The following is a 20,833-nucleotide window of genomic DNA, read 5'->3' on the forward strand; positions in this document are numbered from 1 at the left end:
TGTGCTGGCAGGCTGGATTTCCGCACAAAGATTTTAATAGGTTATTCATCTTTGATGCACTTTGTTGTGTGTGTGTGTGTGTGTGTGTGTGTGTGAGGGGGGGGTTACAGTACATCCAAATGATGCAGTAATCTGTTACCATAATTTCTCATGTGTTGTGTTGCTAAAAAAGCCTCCATTTGAATGTGAGTCCCTCCAACAGGGGGAGATATTTCCTAATGTGAGTTTACTGCTATCATCTCTCTCTCTCATCCGCCCACACACCGTCACTATTAGCACCAAGTCAAACGATTTTTTCTCCTCTCATTTATCTATCGCACATTCAGTCTATTGCAACTTTTAGGGAGGCAAGAGGGGCACGGTGCTGGAGGTATCTTTAAACCTGAAACTTCTCTCTTGTCACACACAGTGTGCAGCTCTCGTACCTACAGACACAGAATGAAGCTAAAATGGCTGGCTCCACAAAGAGACAAAATGAACAAAGAAAGGTGTCCCGAAACCAAACAAACTGTGTCCAACTATGGTGTTTGTGTTGTGTGGAGGAAATACAAAGGGTAGCAAATGACTTACATCCAGGGATTCTTGGGGAACTTTTATCACTGGACTGACACGAGACTAAAACATGGAGTGTCCTTCTCTCCTTCTCCTTTGGCTTGTGTTCTACGAAATCACCTTTTGAAAATAGGATGTCTCCTGTCAGAGCACACCAGTGTCTGTCTATCGTCAAAATGGCACATTTCTCATTTTTGGCATATGTTGTCAGTGTTGTACCCCACCAATTTGTGTTCAGGGCCCCCTCCTTCCCCTGGTTTGACTAAAATCCAATTTACTGGCTGTCAGCTCAACTCTATAATCCTATCCACTGCTGTAGTGGAGAAGTAGCTCCTTGATTTTACCATTTACTGTATTTGCTGGTTATAGCTATATATGCCATCTCTCCCCACGTCTGTATTCTATACTGTGCCACCTCCTCCTCCCTTGGCCAGTGTATATGGAGAGTAGGTGAACATGTAGTGTGTCTTTGGAGATAAAGTCCTTTTTCTGTCACTGCAGGTTTTTCGTCTTGGGGGAATATGTGCAGTTTATCTTGCAGCAAAGAAACATTCATCGTATCACTTCTGCTCATTCCCGGTGGCTACAGGACTGCACAGCACTTGTATGTAGTGAGCACCAATGATTCCAAGGTAATCATAACCACGGCACAACCTGGACACCCACACTGAAGATAACTAATATTTCTCTTTATTCCACATTATTCCACACCGAGTGGACCAAACCAGCGTTTACATTCATTAAATAAGTCTTAAGCGAGATCTGAAAACAATGGCCTTGCAGATAATCCATTGCCGCCTCCTGTGACCCCATTACTTTATCAAAAGTTGGGGTGAGTTTATCTCTAAGGTTGCCTTGCCTCACAGTTCCTCCACCAACTTTATTTTGGAAAATTCATTATATGTAGGTACATGGCATCCACTGCCTCTGTGATTCATAATACTAATACAAGGAGAATTTCACCTTCGCTAACATCATTCATGCTGTATAATCTTTGTGTCGAGCAACCACATACGTGCAATTTCTCCTTTAGATTTAATGGTAATTGATTCCCTCTAATGCTAGAGTATCCCCATGCCCTTGTTACTTTTGCATGGAACTCAATTTCCTAGCATCATCCTGCTCTTTGTCATATTATATGTGTTTGAAAGGGAGAGAGAGAGGGGGGGGGGGGGGGGGGGGGAGCATTTGCTGTGCAGTGTGCGCCAGTGTCTACACTCTTGTGTGCGTCTGTATGAGACGACACGGGTCTCTGCCACAGTAAATAAGAGTCATGGCCAACCTGAGCGGGGCACAATGGTCTCCCCGCAGACCAGCGCTGCCTCCACCACCCCTTAAACATTTGCATTTCTCTACATTTCCTGGGAAAGGACTGCATTTCATGAATGGTAATGAAGGTGGGAGTTTTACTGGAGAGAGCACAAGAGATGGCCTCGCAATTACTCTGGGATGGTCAATTTGCACATTTCACAGTAGGTCCCATAGCTGTGATATGAAAATGAGGGAAATGGATAAACCCCCAAGACCTGGCTAACATCAACAATTAATCCTCACAATTCAGAAACTGCAAAAAAAAAAAATTTGTTTTTATATCCAAGGAAGAACAGAATAAGGTGAATTTGTATTTCTCCTTCACTGCAAATAAATTCTCTGTAGATGTTTATGTGTATTTGTGCAGTTTGCTGTGACAGAGGCCCAGGTTGTTTTTTTGTTTTTTTATCTCCGTGCCAAATGGAAAGCTTTTCTTAAATTCATTTTAGTTTCCTTCAAGTAGGTAGCGTGTGTGCGCTCAGCCTGAGAAGAAGAAAGTTTGTGTGCAGATGAGTTGCCCGTGGAATATTCTGAGTCAACTGTTGCCCCTGAAGCGTCTCATGGGGTCCAGAGGGAGGGACAGTGGGGAGGGAGGGGGACGAGTAGAGATACAGTGTGATAGAGGGGAGCGGGGGCACAAGCCGGAAGGGGCTGCATCGGCTGTCTGAACTCATCAAAGAGCCGAGGGTCTTTTTCGTGTGTGAGGTGCCATACCCTGGGGGTAGGGGTGTGGGGGTGTGGTGGGCAGTGTTAGCATGGCAAAAAAAAAAAGAAAAGTTGATGAAGGAAGGGTATGGTACAAGCTGACTAAATCTTCATGTGCCCACGTGCTGAGAGTGTAATGGAATGGCTGAACTGATTAAAAAGAGAAAAGCTGAACGTGGCACTGATAGGAGTGACAATAGGTGGCCCAGCTCATTTTCATCTAGGACAATATTTGCCAACTAAGGGAAAAAAGTAGAGGCAAAGAAAGTGTTGTGTAGCGGAATTATGAAAAAACTTAACACCCAGCATCAGTAGAAATATCAGTGTCTTTGGAAAAAATAAAACCCGGATGGAAAAATAAATTAAAGGCAATTTTTTTGCCCCCTATGTGCCATGAAAACAGGCACATATGGGAACCTGATCACCTCAGTTGCACACTGATAAGCACAATATACAGTAGATTAGAGGTTAAAGAGGCAGACTTAGTACTGATCAGCAAACACTGGGCCAATAAAAAAATCCAGTGATGTCATATTTTATTGTGAAATTTAGTTTATTCTGACGTTTTAATCAGTGTAGATGAATGTGTTACACAATAACAATACCCAGGTTTGAAGGAGTTATATATATTACTTCATTGAAGTTTGAGATGACTGGTGAGGGGGTATGAAATTACCACCCGGGAACAGACAGTTTACACATATTGCTTTTAAACATTGCATCACACTTCACACAACTTCCTGTAGTTTCTTAGATTTGGTGAGATTGGTGCACAAAAATGATGTATTTTATTTTATCAATGTAAAAAATGTTTTTTTTACATTGGTAAAACAAAATTGGGCTTTGCAACGCACAAAAAATGTTTTTCATAATTTATTCATTTAGGCAAACTGCACATTTTGTGCAAAAGAGTAGGAATAACTGTGAGCAGTTTGTAAAATAGCCGAACTCAAATGACTTGCTGATTGAAAATGATGAGCAGATACAAGCTCAAATCTTATCACTCTTTACAATTCTAAATCAGTTTTTCATAATCTCAGCCTTCCCATATACAGTCCTCTGAATTTCTATAATTTATCACACATACATGTATGATTTACAAATATATCCAACACGTTTCTTGTGATGTTTGCTAAATCATTACTACGACTCCCAGTATCAATATTACCAATGGAACAAGTCAAAGTGGGGCCAGAAGCTGTGCAGAAAACAGAGCCTTCCCTTGCTTCAGCAACAAAAGTGGCCATTTATTTGCAAATATGCATGACGTAAGGTAAATGTGAATGTGAAAAATAAACAAGCAAGCAAGACGACATTTTCTTCTATTCATGGTTTTGTCCAAAATTGACTTAAGTCCCACCAACCCTGACATTGGGTGGTAGACCATACATAAGCCTAATTGGCATTGCCTCCCACCACAGTCGCATAACTTCACTGTTTAACAGGTGTGAGGTCTTTAACTTGGTAAGTGATCAGTTTCCATCAGTGACCCCAGGCCAGGGGACTGCTCCGAGGTGTAGCGGTCATCAAACTTAACTTTTACACATACACTCCTGGGTAAATTTTCGATCTGTGGTGCTTGTACTTCCACAATTCCTGTACATGTAAGTATCCTTATCTTTTTTTCTTTTTCAGTTCTGGTGTTTTCCCAGTACACTTTTAACTTTGATATCTGACAATGCGCTGGAGCGTTCAGCTAGATAAACCTGATGTTGTTGTGCAAGACCGTAAGGAGTCATAAAAATAAAAATGGAACAAAACACAGTTTTGAGTATTGGAGTTATTTTCGGAGGTGACTCTGATAGTAAAATGAAAATAAACGTTGTTAACAGTAAGGTTTAAACACACTGTCCCTCTACTGACAAATAGTGCTATGAAGTGCAACATTTTACCCTCATGAAGGGCAGTTTTGATGTTCCATGGCTCAGTTACCACAATTTCCTTTGTCAAGACTGTTCAGATGAATCAAGTGAGACTAACTGTATCTGATCCCCTGACTGCTTGGGACAACAACACCACAAGTTACAAACACCACACTGGTATATGCCTGTCTTTTAGGCTGATGTGACGAGTTTGATTAGAAAAGAAATTGCAGCCAGCAGCTGCTCAAAACAGTGTTCGAAGTACAAAACAGTAAAACAGAGATAAGTAATTTATCATTATACTGTCAAGATGTAAAATGTTTGTTTAGACTGTAGCGAATCAATGTGCACACTTGTCAGCTATATAGTCTAATGCATGAGGCACGCACATAAATGCAACAGGACCTATTGAGCGTTCATTTTAATTATACCGGAGTGCTACATATGCCTTTTCCAACTCACCGCATGTGCGTAAGAGCTGTAAGTGCTGAAGGGAAGGGCGATGGCTGGGTTAAAGATGCCAAACTGTCCGACCATCTGCTGCATACGTCTGATGGTGCGCTCCTTATCTGTGTCGGCAAACTTGACCACCAAGCTGGAGGAAGCACCCTGAGGAGGTATAAAAGAAAAAGAAAAAAAACAAAACACCACATTAGAGAAGAGAGCGCATGTATGCCTACACCTGCAATACTGCCTGTAGCCCTCATACTGACATTCAACAAACAAACGTAAAGCAGTTCTCCCCAAAACCTTTCAAGTAATTTTTATTTAATGGAAATTATAATTAACAGCTGATTTAGAGAAGCTTGTGAAAATCTCAATCCAAGCACATGAGTAATCCTTTCGTTATTAAAAGCAACACTGTTGTTATCAGTATTTAAATATGTATCAACCATGTACATGTACTGTATATTGTTAATTCTTGTATCCTGTGCATTATTCAAGGCAGGCAGCATTGACACGACTTAGAACCAAATCCCTCATTTTATATACCATGGTCGCTGGTGTTACCTGCTGAACTATCCAGCCTCTTTCATACAGACTCTGTGGCCAGTCAGAGTAGTTTAAGCTAGCCAGTTTACCTCTTATGTAAGAGAATAGAGATTTGGACAGCTCCTGGGTCAACAGGCTCTCCACCTGCTGAACAATTATCAAAGTACAACTGCTGCTTTATCTCTACAAGTACATAGTATGCATTTTGTGATGCTGGGGGTGAGATGTCTCAACACATCTTTGAAAAGATGTGTTGTTGCAGATAATAATACAATGCATTTTGTAGATTACAGGAGGGTGACCCTTAAGGCAGTCTGATGTTACGATCAACATCAGTCCGACTGTCTAGCAAATGTACTTTCTCCGGCCTCTCCTTTGAACCATAAAATAAGTCCCTCGCCCAATAATCCATACATCTTCACCCAGGCCAGCCCCCAATCAATGTAACAACATCTATGGATTGTTTGGAGTAATTGAGAGTTACGCAGGCAGGCACAGGGAGAACATGCAAATTGATAAATGTCCTATTGGCCGGCAAGGTTAGACCAATGACCCTTCATTTTGTGAGATGACAGTGGTATGTGTGGAGTAAATAAATATTCCTATTCAGTAACCTGCTCTGTTGGCAGATGTGCAAGACAGAAAGTATTCTTTCAATCAGTGTAACATATAAAGTCCCTGGAGATGAAGCAGCCTCACTGTGTATTTCATAAATATTTGATATTTTCCTCCCTGGTTTAGTGCTCGGGTGCATCACATGTATGTAACATCAGAACAATTTCCCAGCGTTGAGGGTAAAAGATCTGTAATGCACAGTGATTTGAAATAAAAGCTGCAATACGCAGTGGTCCATTATGACCTTGCTAAAAGTGTTCTTCAAAGAAAATGTATCTTTTTAGGGCAATTTCACTCATTCTGTCTTTTACTAGCCTTCTCCTCCTCCTCCTCCTCCTCCTTTTCCTCAGTGTGACTCTGGCTTTTCGTCCCTGTTTCAACATGGTAACCTCTTCCTGTAACCCAGTAATGCCAGCAGGTGTGTCTGCCACACACCCTTCATTAAGAATCTTCAAATGATTTAGCGCTACAGTTGACCTTTTGCGTGCTCCGCCTCTCCTCCCCTTGGCAGCCCCAAACTGGCCAATCGATCCACATAAAAGGCCGAAATATTTCTCTGATCTGACAGTGTAGAAAGGTTGTGTGTCAGTCATGATAAGATGCCCCTCTAAAATTGATGCAAGATTGTCAATAACAGGAGTGACCTGTGAAGTGCCTGGATTGAAGGTTGGGTGGTTAGGATTTTCAAAGGGTTATTTCTGGGTTTGGATGTCAGTGAAATGTGAAAAGAGTTGTGTTGGACCACAGCAGGTGGTTGTGAATGGCATCTACAATGATGAATTTGGGTTATTGCATTCTTCATTCCAGGTTTTTATTACTTTAAATGTTCCTCAGATGTTTTCATACACACCAATAAAGACATCCAAAGGAAGAAAAAAGAAAATAAAGACAAGACCTGGAACTTTCGACTGTGGCATATAGATTTTATGCTCCCCTTGTTCCTTCTCCCCTGCTTTTTCAATAACGCCCCCAAGGCCTATCCTCCATGGTTGCTTGCTGGTTGAATCATGTTCAAAGACTGCAGGTGAAACGCCTGTTGGTTAGTTGGCTGTCTGAGTAATGACTGGTTGTCTTGTTGTGGAGATTGAGTGACTGGCAGGGCGGCCGGCGAGCCGGTCAGCTCAACTTTCACACTGGCAAAAACCTGTACTCTGGACATTTCCCTCAACAATGAAACAGTAATTTCCAGTTTGCTGTTCATCGTAAGCTTCCACAATAAACACAAACAAAGAGATCACGAGGCATAAAATGTAGGGCATACACTCCCATTTTTTAAGCACTGCCTCCACTATGAAAAAGAAGCTGAGTCACTTAAAGGCCGACCTTGACAAAGTTGCAGACCTCCTGTGTCTGTCCAGCTTTCTGTCATCTACATCATTAACCTCATTATGGGGTTTAACATTTGGAGAGTGCAGGACAGGGCTGTGCAGCACCAGAATACAGAGAAGATGCACTGGCATATACTGAATATCTCACGTAATTTCCAATTTTTTATAGTTTTTTTATAAGCCAATAAAGCTCTACCAATGTTGGTAATGAGAGGTGTGTGTGTTCCTGCTCTGCTTGTTCATTTTTTAGTGAAATGCTGAGCTATATAATCTGATGAGAATAAGAAGGTACTCAGCACTCAGCCTCTTTCTCACCTAAAACTAGACCAGAGTGTGTTGATTGAATAATAACAAGGTTTATTGTGAATCACCCTGTCTGGTTACATAACAACCTGGTGGCTTTCTCTTTTATAATGTTGCATGGATGTCCCACTAGCTGCAAAGCCTTTTTTTTTTTTTCGGAGGAGGTCTGTACACCGAAATTGCCCTCCCACCAGGTTCTCCTCAGGACACCTAAACCTTACGGCTTGTCGGCCAAGCATCTATTGCCATATTTGTTTATAACAGAGGTTTTCCCATTTAGATATGTCAGGAAATCAGCAAGCATAATCTCCATTGCTATAAAGGGAGGAGGATGAGGTGCGAAGCAAAAGTCTCATTAAATTTTTAAGCTGCCAAGTGTGAGCAGAATCCCCCCGCTGGGGGGCTCCCAGCTGCATTGGGAGCTGCGGGAGGAGGGGGAGTTAAACAGGAAGGATAAAACGGGCGCTACAGCCAATGTCTACCTCTTTGTGATTTTTCTTATTGCAAATGATGGTGGTGTTGATGTCTGTCCTCGCTTTATGCAACTGGAAGAGCTAAAGCCTCATATTCAGTTATGCGTTTGACCCGTTTTGACCTTTAAAGGTCTGTTTTACATTAGTGGTGAAAGGTTATTGAAGACACAGCCCCTGTGGTATGTGACAGTATGTAATAATTAGAAATTAGTTTTCATTTCAATTATTTCTTCATCAGCATAACAGTAAATGTGCAGAAGCTTGTGCTGCCCTTTATTCCAGGTTTCCCTTTTTTTTTTTAAGTCTTTTTTTTTAATTTTATTTTTACATTTCTGTCCTCTAATTTGTTTTGTGTTTATTCTCACCTCAATAAGTGCTCATCTTGATGCGTTTTCAGCCTGTGTGCTTGCCATTTCAGTCCCCGTGTCCCAATATATATATATATATATATATATATATATATATATATATCTTCCCCAGCTCCCTCTCCATGACATTTTGTTATTCTTTCTGTGTTTCATAGTTCCCCTTCACTGTATTTTTGTTGTTGTTACCTGGAGACAGCTTCAGCTACACCTGTCTGTTCTTCATTTATTCATCAGCAAAGGATTTGTTTTGCTTAAACCATCTATCCTTTGTGTTGTTCCTTGGGGTCCTAGCTGTCACGAACACAACAGGTTCTTGAGTTGAAACAACTGCTTGCCCAGTCTTTTATTGCTGCTCATCATTTCCCAACATCAGTTTTCACATTTTCTTTGTACCTTTCCTCCATGAATAAAAATCCCTCAGCTACAAGATAGTTTGCCCCCCCCCCCCCCCCAGTATCTCAATCCAAAGCCTTTCCTGTTTAATGAAGCTGTTCTAAAACACTCAAATTCTTGTATTTTTAATCCATCGTTTCCGATTGTGTTTATTTGCTTACAATCCATATCCTGTTTAAAGATCCACTTCCAGTGGAAGGAAAGAAAGATAAAATTCATGACAGCAAGACTTTGCCAGCTTGCACAAGGTTAATCGTCTCGAAATGTATTTTCCATGACCAAAGAACTCTAATGAATTCATTTGTCTGACACACATTATTGCAACAAAAAGCTTGGATGTTCTAGTTTTGAAATCTCTGTGGAATTAACTTTTTTACATATCGGTTAAATCTGATTACAGACATGCATGTTGACACCAGCAGAATTAAAAGCTACATGCAGATCAATTATGATCCCATCATGTGTCTGTGGCGAGTGGATTTATGTTTGTTTGTTGCTCTCTGTAACTGTTCTATCTTTTTGGGCCTTTCTATCCCCTCGCCCTAACTGGAACAGCAGAACTTCTCCACCGTTGAGCCTGGGTATGCAGGTTTCTTCTTATGCAGGTTTAAAACAAATTTTTCCTTTCCACCTTCGTGTCTGTTTGCTCAAATGGAATAGTTGGATTTTCCTCTGTAAAAGTGCTTTGAGATGACTGTGGTGTATTTGGTGCTTTATAAATAAAATTGAATAGCTTTTCCTTTTCTTTTTTTTTGACTTAGGCTATAATCTATGTTTCCATGCCTCTTCTTTAGGGACTTTAAGTCATTATTTCCATATCTGTTGACTAGTTACATTAAGTGGTTTAGTTTTGGGTGCGTCGACAGCAGGAAATACGTGGGGTCAGGGAAATGCTTCTTCCTTTACATTTCATTTTAATTATAATATATTATGATAACGTGGAGCAAGTATGGATAACACTGTTGATTAATCTCTTAAATCACTCATTTCTTTATAAGGTTGAGGTGCTACGTCTTTTGAAAACTTGTCTTCTCTATGGCTGTCAACTTGTATTTTCTTTTTAAACAATTTTTTAGCATTGTTAGCATATGCCATCATACCACTTGCTATATTTTGGATGCGAGTTCTCCTCCACTTTATGCCACACCCACAAACTATACAACAAATCAAAGCCGAGACTCCACAGACAATGCCAATATATGGATATGTAATATTCAAGCAAAGTAATAAAAATAACCTTTGTTTCAAAGGATAAACAAAGATGACAGGAGCAGATTGTACAGGTGGCGGCTGAGTGCATATACACCTGTATTGAGTAACCTTTTTCTTTGGTTATCATGAAAGGAGCAGCTGCTCTTTCCAACTGAAGAAACAAAGATGATTCAGCAGGTGGAGAATTCACATTTGAGTGTTGTGTGACTTTTTTTTTTTTTTTTTGGTAATATTGCTTCAGCTTTATTTGAGTACTTATGTCAGTTAAGAAAGGCTTTAAAGTGAACAGACAAAAAAAAAAGGCAGAAAGAAAACCTGCATAGCTCCCCGGGCCTGACCTGCACCTCCTCCATGGACTTACTTGCTACATGGCCCTGCTGAATCCCAGCAATTTGCTCTACAGCTTTAGTGTTTAAATGTTTAATTGAGCCACTCATATCCTGAACTGTGCTAGTGTGTGTGTGGCCAAGGAATAGTAGAGGTGTGTGTGTGGTATATGGAGGCTTTCATGCTTGAAATAAAATGGATTTGAAAGAGATTCAGCAAAGGCTTCTATGTGTCCTCCTAATACAGTGTGATATTTAAATAGGAACATGTTATTATTATTGTGAATATATATAGTATGATGTAGCAGTGGGTGGGTATTCTTTTTCTTTGGTGTCCTTCAGAAGTACAAATCACTTCTTGGATGTATGCATACTCCCACACATGTGTCCATACATAAAGTATATCTATAGGTGTTCTAACTGCCATTCACGTACACATACTTTGTGAACGTATGCACACTTAATGCAGATTGTCTCTTTCCTTCCCAACTCGCACATAGAATACTATATACGAAATGCCCACTACCCCTCGACATGAATAACACAAATGTATTCAGCTCAAGTCCTCTGAGCTGGAGAATAAGATCAGTCAGGGAGCCTTTGACCCTCGTCCGTGGCTGTATTAGGACGTCACACAGAAACAGTGAGAGGAGCAATATAAAGTGTGTGTGTGTGTGTGCGCTGCCTGCTACCCACAGAGTGTCTGTAGATGGTTATGTATGCACAGGCATGTATTTATGTGCGTGCGTGTGCACAGTCATAAACTCTAAGAAACAAGTGTTTATTCTTTCTGGGATTGGCAGTGGATCAATCAAACAGCTTGTGTAAGTTATCCTCATGATAATCGGGGAGCTTCAACACCTCAGTTACTGATGCTATCAGCTTGAAATGTGTCCATTGTGCATTCTCTGCCTAATATTAACAACATACATTCTCTACTGATCTTTGTGTCTGCTCATTATAGAGTATTTATATAAGGCTTAAAATAAGTAGATATGAGGGTTGATGTGAGGTGCGACATGTTTGTATAATTTGAAACCCACTGAATGCCTTTCAGGATGTCTCCATTAGTATTGTCTCACTTATCTATGGATTAAATTACTTTTATATTGTACATCAAAGGATGATAATGGGAGATTAGATTTTATTTAACTTTTTCATAAATTGGAAGACTTGTATGTAACTCGTTTACACAATCAATGTGCACTGTGAACACACCGGATATACAGTTCATAGCATTTTCCAGGATCTTCACAACACTGATGGACACTGAGCTCTGAATAGCACCATCCTGCTGAGCTGCATAACGGTCCACTGGTGGTCCGCTATGTTCACTGAGGCATGCACACAGTGCCCTCTCCTCCAGCAGCCACAGGATATGAGATGTTGATCAGATTTCTATAATCAATTTACCGGAGCAGGTGGTATAAATCCTGTCCATTCACTCATTCTCTCTCTGCCCCATCACCCCTCCGCCCGCTTCCACCCCATCTCTCACTGTCTCTCCCAGTCTTCCTCCCCTCCCTTCGGCATCCTGCTTATAGTTAGATGAATAATTCAACAGCCAATGTGGTGAAAGGTGGAGTAAACAAGTCTATTGCCTAATATCCCGAGAGGCTGCCAAAGAGAGACGAGCGAGGGCAGAGAGCTAGCAGAGATAGGAGGATGGAGCAACACAGGAGGAGGGTATCTATGGAGAATGGACATCCAGAGTCTTTCCTCATGACCTGCAGTCATTTACACTTAGATTGACTCTGAGGTTGCGTCAAAATGGCACAGCTGGCTTCTAGTGGTTCCCCCTGCTTTCCTCTCTTGGGCCACACATTGGCAACCATTAATAATGAAATCATACAGTGAAACACAACACCTGTGAGACAGAGTGGGGGAGAGTTCAGGGTCCCTTTTTTTTGGTGAGACGAAACAAAAACAAGGTTTCAAATCAGCCGATACTTCAGGCTATTGTATAATACCAGACGTGACTCTTTGTTGGCTTGCCAAATGTCATGGAGAATAACTCTATTCAGGTTTGGAGTGCCAAGTAAGTCGCCTTTATTTCAGCACAATCAGGTATAAAGAGGCCATGCCTAAACACGAGACAAGCTCAAATGAGCAGCGCAGCTTTTTGGGCTCACAGTAAATCCAGAGCTGGGAGAGTTCTGAGGACACAACGTGCTTACATAACAAGCAAATTTAATCTCACACTGGAGTTATATTTACTGATTTTGCGAGTAGAGCTCCTGATTGATGACTCACCCAAAATTCAATTATCACTCTAAACAGTTTTATCTGAAAATTAAATTAGGATTTTTTTTATTTTATTTTTTTTTTAGGAATACCATGGCAGTTAAAAAGAAAGAGGGCTATTTCAGAGGGTGGGGGGTGGGGGTGGGGGAGGGCTCTCCATGTGCAGAGCTTTTGTTTGTGGTTGAGTTTTCTCGGGGATCTTTGGTTTGTCTTCAGGTTAACCCATAGGTGTGAATATGCACTTGTGTGACTAAATATCTCAGAATTTCTCCTGTGGTGAACTGGTCAACCTGTCAGCTGGGATTAGCTCCGGCCACGTACATCATGCAACCCTGCAAAATTGGATGAATTTACGTCGGTGACAGACGTATGTCCGCTATTTCTGGTTGTGTCTGTTTTTTAAGCTGGCATATGTGGGGGTTGCGGCCTGTGTGTGTGTGCGTGTACGTGTGTGTACGTGTGTTATACAAATGCTTGAGTCGTCTGCATATATGTTGCTGTATTTTGCTGCGTGTGACAAGGAGAAGTACTCACTGGCATGGTCTGGCTGCCGTGGAGGGCACTGATTGCAGACTGAGCCTCGGTGTGTGTGGAGAACTTAACGAAGGCGCAACCTGGAAGAGAGAGCAGATGAACACACCATAAGCACAGTCACACGCACGCATACACACACACAGGCACGCATGCAAACACGCACATAGGCATGCATGCACGCATAGGTAATCTGTGTATTGTAAACATATTCAGTTGAGCGGGTATTTAAAAGTCTACCGTATATTAATGAAGGATGGTGAATTATATTTGACACCACAAGAATCGCTGTGCAGTCAGAGGCTCTCATTGCACAGCAGGCTGCCCAACTCCAGGCATTAGGCAGGCAGACAAGCAGGCAGAAGCTGCAGGCTAAAGATTGCACTGATGAAGCAGAAAAGCATGCTCTTTAGCACCACATGCCTGTCTGTGCATATTAAATACGAGCTAAACTGGACCAATCTCAAACTGAAAATACTCTGGGAACTCAGAGTATTTTTCATTGTTTATACGGCAAATTATTCTGATCAGGTGTATGTGAATATAAAGAGACGACTTCAAACGGCAAAGTCCACAGAACTAATGTCTTTTTGTCATGGTGATTTGCACGTGCCCAAACATTACCGCCTAATTGACAGCTATTGCGTGTCTCTGAAATGAATGTATAATATAATGAAGAGGGCCAAATAAACTAAACACCTCGACGTCACATGGAGACATTGGGGATTGAAAATTGCTCGGCTGCAGTCAGACAACAGGACAATTCACTGAGCCACTATGGTCTCTTATAATTACACCCAAATTTACTTAATTTCATTTTATTTGAAGTTTCTTTCTATTATAAAAACCTCTTATACTTTACTCCTCTTATCTATCCTGCTTGACCCGGTTGCTCTGCCATTCTTCCTCTGTTAATGGGCTTATCCCTTTGGACAGCAGCCGATCAGGATGCCCATTCAGCTGTCAAACCACTGCCCCCTATTGAGATATGGATAGAAAAGAGCTGGAGCTCGTGATGACCTGCGGAAAGACTTTGCTACAGTAGTGCAAACCGTATAACAAGGTAATTAGTGACTTAACTTTTCATATACCAGCAAACCATGTATTTTCTGTCTCTTTTGGACAGTGAATTTTACATTTTTTTTTGTACCTTATGTGTTGATTTGATATTATATCGTTTTTTTGTTTGGCTTTTTTGTTGAGTTTTACTATGCATTGATTGATTGTAAATTACTCAAAGTCTTATCGTTATTGCATAGAATGGGCATACATAAGCCACTGGCTTCAGCCTATTTATTGTTTGTCATTTAATGTGTACAGTATTTGTGTTTGTGTTTGTATAAGGAATGTTTTGACCAAAAATAAACCGTCCATTCATTCACGCGTTCCTTCATTCATTCATTCATTCGTGGTGTGTATTACATTAACCACTCAGGAGTTTTAGGTAACTGTACAAATGAAAGAACTGATACTTTCAGTACTTTGAAAAAAATTGGATGCTGGTGTCTATGGATTTTCAACTTCAGGACCAAACTATCCTCTTCCTAGATGCAGCGTCAAGCAGTTTTTGCTGCTGCGCTAAACTGCTGCTTGCTTGTGACTTTCTGCCAACAGTTTTGGCATCGGAGAGTGAAAGGCACACTCGGTTGGGATGAGGTCAAATAACTGAGGTGGACAATCACCAGTAGTCTCTTTCGGTGCTTTGAGATGATCTTGGAAGTCAAATTGTATTCTAGGTCATTAGTTTCTATAAGGGAAAGCATTTCCCCATCAGCTGTGTATCATGTGCCTGAGTATGAGCAAGAGGTTGGGCTCAGTTCACCTCTGTCAGCCGTCCCATCATCAATAACCGTCAGTGACCCAGTTCCACTGGCAGACATACTATGCCATAACACTGCCTTCACGGTCTTTGACAGATGATCAGTGCTCGGCTTTAGATTATGCGTCCCCCTATCCTTCCCCTATCCATAATTTTACCTTCCTATCATGCTGGTACAACGTAATCTTGGTTTTATCTCCTTCCAGAGCTAGCTCGACCTTTAAAGAGGTACACTCGTAAAGTGTAATCTGGCTTTTGAATTTGTGGGCGTTACCAGTGCTTTGCATCTTTCAGTAAACCTCTCTTTATTTACATTCATGAAGGTATCATTGTACACTGTGACTATCATACACCTCGCTCCAATTATAGAATGACCTTGAGCAAATTGGATGTTCTAGAGATGTTGCTTAATAAATGTTTACGAACCCATTTTAGACATTTCCACAGTTTTTCTGTTTTGTTTTTTTAATTAAAAATGTAAAAATTGTTGCACCATCCAACAGATTCTACTTTTTCTGTGAGCATATTTTGTCTCATTAGCTCATGATGCCATCTCCTTCACTTGCACTGACATGTTTTTAAGGTGAATAGTGACCAAACAAAAGTGCAAACTGAGAAAGCACATAGAATCAATGCAAATCTTTTGATGCCTTTCATCAAAGAAGGCGGACCAGGTACACCTCGGCATGACAATGCAAGTTGTCACTTATTTTAAAAACTTGTCAAGTTAGGCGGACTGTCTAAGAAATAACTGTAATTCCTCAACATTCAGAGCATCATTTTAGGAAAAGTTCTTGAGTAAAAGCTGAAAGTCAGCATTTTAATCACATCTTGATTGCTTTGCTTTAAGTCTCCGGTTATGTAAAAATATAAAAAATATGTTTTTACGATTAGACATAACTCCTGTAAACAGTCAAAGAGGAAAGAAACTTCCAATGGCTGCCCCCTCTCCCTCACTGTGGGACAAATGAATTGTTTTGACATCCATCTTTTTGCTCTCCTCCTTCAAATCACCGCAAAGTCAAAATGCTTTGGCTTCAAACCCCTTCAGATATAATTCCACAACAATTTCCATAAGCGCTCACCACTGGCCGGGGAATAGGCTTTAGAGACATGAAAACCCAGTAGTCCCTTTGCTCTTTGCTGCATGTCGGAGAGAATTGATGTCTCTGAAAGTTTGGGCTATCCTAAAAAGGCCTGCAAAATATCGCCACAGTGCCCTGATTACAGTAAAGGCCAGCTCTACATACACAACCTGGTTTAAACTGAGACTGTGAAAAATTGTTTAGAATGCCCGAGTCACTACTTCAAGCTTAATTAAAAAAAATAAAAAAGACAATTACTAGAATTCAAAGAAGTTCATCATACAGTGATTGGACAAATTTATTAATTACTATTGTGTGAATAGAAGCATTTCCATCTGGCCTTTATTTTTTCTTTCAAATTCATGTGTCAGTTAACAAATTCATACATTGCAAACTTCATGTTACTCAGTAGAAATATTTGAAGTATAAGGTCATAAATTCAAATACATACAGTTAGCGGTTATCATTTAGTCAGTTGCTAAAATTTTCATATATTTGCCGTACATGTGCCAACTTGGAAGTGAGGGGGAAATGTTAGTGTTCCTCATGGTCGTCAAAATTGAGCATCCCTGTATTACACTATGCAGAAACATTCTCATCAATATTCGCAACAAAAATACTTTAAATCGGTGCCCAAATGTTTTGCACGAAAGTAAGGGAAGCAAGTTTGCAGGTAGTCCAACTCACAAGTTATTTTCCACTCCAATCTGATTTGTTTTCAAAGTTACAAGCCAATGTTTTAAAGCTAATTAGGTAAGGCCAATGAAGAAAACTGAAACATTTGCTGGTAGTTTCTGTAATAGGCTGTTATTATCTTGCTTATTATCAATGACAGCATGGCTTGTTTGTAGGAGGCTGTACTTAAGAAAAACTTCTTTTTTTTTTTTTTTTAAACTTTATCACATAAAAACACTGCAATTATGTCACAATTTATCAGGAAAATGGTTGTAAGATCATTTCCAGTATAACAATTTAAACGAAACAACATTGGAGGATTTTATTACAGCCAGTACACGTGTCATCATGGCTCCTACCTTTGCTGTTTCCATCCGGACCTCTTAAGACCGTACACTCCTCAATGACTCCATAGGGTTCAAAGAGGCGGTAAACATCCTCCTCGGTCTGTTGTTTGTTCAGCATCCCAACAAACAACTTCCTGTCTTCTGGAACAAAGAAAGAGACGAAAGGTTACATTATAGCATTGACCTCAATTATGAAACCAATTTGAGAAAATACAATGCTGAATGAAATATTGCCACAGTTGGCAGATCAGCAACAACAATTTCAAAATACATTTCTTTTCTCCACTGAAACAAACCAAGATATATGCTCACAGAGCCACTGATATGGCTTGGTAACTGTCTTGTTTATTTAGTGTAGCTTGGACTCGGGTCACATTGTATCAGCTTTTTCCCAGGACTAATCATTTTATATCTCCAGTATAAGTGGGCGTAGTCCCATATGGGAACATGTACTGCAGCTGTTGTGGGGTAAGTGAGTGGTCAGGCGCAGGAAAGAGGAAAGAAAAGAAGAAAAATTGTTTACTAATGAAGAGGCTTCTCACAGGCACACATAACATGCAAGCATACCCAAGTCAATGAGCGACTCTTAGGTTCTTTAAAAGCACGAAGGGCTGCAGGCGGCTCCTGCCTCCAACACGACTCACTGTACTGACTGCAGGTCCTCTCCTTCATTCTCTTTCTTTGAGTCACTACCTCGTTCCCTCTCTCTCTCTCTCTCTCTCTCTGTCTCTATTTTTTGGCTTTCCTTCTCACGTTGATTCTACCCCCCATTTTCTTCAGCTGCCTCCCTTTCGTTCTTCTGCTCTTTATCTCTCTCTTACCGTACTAATTGCTGCTGATCCTGTGTTTTTTTGTAGCCAGAGAAATATTTCAGTGTGCTCTTGGTGAACATTTCTGTGTTTCTCCTGTGAGCAACAGAGAATAGGAGGCATGCCATGAATAACGCTGACTTTTCAATAGATAGCCTGTATGCCACTGAGTCCTGTTAAATGCTGTGGGATCTGATCTTTACCTTGACCCGACATACTGTGTTTACTGATGTACTCTGGCCTTGTATGATTAATGCTACAGTACCGCATGTCTCTACTGGCAGCAGAAGCACTAAAACCTTCCCTTTATACATATTGTTTCTCCAACTCTGACCTATGAAGCCACAGTGGAGAGACTGAGTGAGAGACAGGACTGCTGCGAAGAGGTTGAGAGCGGCATAAATTGCTGCCATGCGTATTGCCCAGCGTCGGGGTGACCTGTGACAACTACTGAGTGTGTCATGTTGCGCTCGTTCCCTGACCCAGACACAAGCCGATACCCACATTCCTGCAGTGGGCATGGCAGAGAGTGGATGTGGACATGGCACCCTGCAAGGGTTTCAGCACTCAGCGCCATCAATGATGCACCTTAAAAATAATCACCCCTGTCAGGGCATTGTCTGGGGAGGGGCGTCCCTTGTGCTGGGTCCTTATTGCAAGTGGCAGGATCAGAGGCTATGTATCAAAATGGAAGTGATGCAATGTGACATCTGTCAGGGTGGATTGGAGAGCATTTATCTGCAAAAAAAGAAAAGCCCTGAACTGGAAAATGAAAGGCCAAGATGGTCCTTCCTTTTGCTGGAGGGAGAATATAAATTCTGAGGTTGGATCGGGTGGATGAGTCAAGGGTGGGTGGGGGGCAGGGCTGGACAGCACACAAATGTTTCTGAATGCCGCCAGACCACATTTCACATGCAGCGGTGTGCACAGCTGGGGAGACGCGCAGAGAATAAACCGCGTGACCACTGTTCCTCCAGAGACGACTTTGGTTTTAACGTCTCTCTTCAGGTAAATATAACGGACAAGATGTTAATTCGGGCATCGCCTTCATCTTTTCCATAAATGCTGCACTCTGTTCACCGCATACATATACCATGTCTTTAAAATACTACAGAATCCATCCTTCAGCTCACAGAAGACTGGCAAGTCACATCCAGCCGAGTGGAACACTATATAAATGTCTTCAAGTGTGAAGGGATTATTGGTCACTATATATCCCATATGCGCAGAGGTGTCACAATGGGCTAGGCAATTGCCTCGTGACCTGAGCTGGAAGTGGCTCCCCCAAAGAACATTGGTCCATATCGTAAACATCAGCGACACATCTCAGGAAATTGTCAGATTGCAACAACACATTGGGATTCTCTGTAATGGGACCCCCTGCTGACTGCTTGCTGCCTGATGCTGCTGTTGTGAAGCATGTTGAAAAATGAAGTGCCTCCCTGTGACCAAGTCCCGCCAACAATTAGGTGGGTTTATTGTTCAGTGCACAACAGAAACAGCTCATTTTCGTGAAATGGTAGGTCATCCTCTAAACCAGAAATGCTTTAAAATGGAGTGACAGTTTGGGGCTGAAATAGAATTAATTTAGAATAAAAAACAAAATAAACATTTTCAACACACCTTGAATTTATACCAAGCATAAACACGGCATCCCAGCATGTTGTAAAGATCTTTGTCTTGTTATTCACAACAGTGGCTTAAAGCATAAGCATGGATCTCATTTCAAAATACTCTGTTTTGTCACCTATTAAAAACATATCGCACTGTGAGGGAGAAGAAACAGGCACTACATTAAACCTATTATCAAAATAATCAAATGCTTAGATTGTAGGCTAAGGCTGCTATCCCACTGATCACAACATTATTATTTTAGTCCGTGAAATTTGAGAAAAAAAAAACAACAACAACATGGATTTCTTTTCTTAACAAAGCCCTGCTTTCAGTAACCTTGATAAAACAAATTGTGAAGGGCGTCTTGCCTGATCAGTCTCTAGTAATGCTCCTGTATATATGTGATATAAGTCCACTGTGTGATACTCCGGAGACCTGATGTCAATTGTCCTTTGTATCATGTCGGACAAAGATACTAATCTAAAAGACAAGCATGAGATGACAGCAAGGTTATAAAGGTGTGAAATCACCTGATATTTTTGTTTGTAAATTTTCACAACAATTAGCAGGAATTCTTCATCTGTGAGGACAAAAGCATATTCAGGAAGGTAAATATGCTCTGAAAACAAGCTAACAATGTGTGAAAACAGATCATCTAGGAGATCTGTTCCACCGTCTAGGATTGTGCACTGGCTGCTCTCATCTAAAATGCTCCTTTGGGAACCCACGTCTTGTGTTCATCGGCAATAGAAACATTATCTCATTTATCTACAACACAGCAGCACAGGCAGTGTGTAAACAGACACTACCACAGTGCAAACCACCTACAGGCATTTACACAAATCTGAGTGAAGAAGGAAAAAAAGAACAATCGAGGGGCAAAAAAGGAAAAAAAAATTACAAGTAGAAACTCCGTTACCATTGTACACTCTAAAACAGAGGATTAGAGATGACAGCTCTCCCACCATGCCCACACACACAGTACACACATGCCCCACTGTTAACCATCTTGTAACTACAGTTTATTGACTTTTTCTCAGAGACATCACCTTAACCCGTAACACCAACAGCAACTGTTGTTAATTTACATCCACCAGCTGTAGTGCGACAGGGTCTGCTATTTTATCAGTTTTATGTTTTGCTGGTAATTGTTAAGCTGCTGCTGGCTGCAACTGCAGCGAGCACTAATTGGTGGCTTAGTGATCAATGCTGCGTTGCAAACTGCGCTACACTGGAAATAATCCCGCTTCATTTGTTTGCTATTTCAC

At 41.0% G+C, this 20,833-nt stretch overlaps 1 protein-coding gene across 2 annotated transcripts in view; it reads right to left on the reverse strand.

Moving 5' to 3' along the window:
* celf5a (cugbp, Elav-like family member 5a) overlaps nt 1-20,833 on the reverse strand; it is a 179,727-nt gene that overhangs the window by 16,455 nt on the left and 142,439 nt on the right. For both annotated transcript variants that reach the window (XM_080472797.1, XM_080472798.1), the window contains exons 4-6: nt 17,155-17,283; nt 13,220-13,299; nt 4,893-5,039 (exon numbers count right to left, since the gene is read on the reverse strand). In XM_080472797.1, the coding sequence (XP_080328923.1) occupies nt 4,893-5,039; nt 13,220-13,299; nt 17,155-17,283 (356 nt within the window). The remainder of the gene's footprint in view (nt 1-4,892; nt 5,040-13,219; nt 13,300-17,154; nt 17,284-20,833) is intronic.

Source organism: Lipophrys pholis (assembly GCF_963383615.2).
Source record: "Lipophrys pholis genome assembly, chromosome: 10".
In the NCBI taxonomy this organism is placed as follows: Eukaryota; Metazoa; Chordata; class Actinopteri; order Blenniiformes; family Blenniidae; genus Lipophrys; species Lipophrys pholis.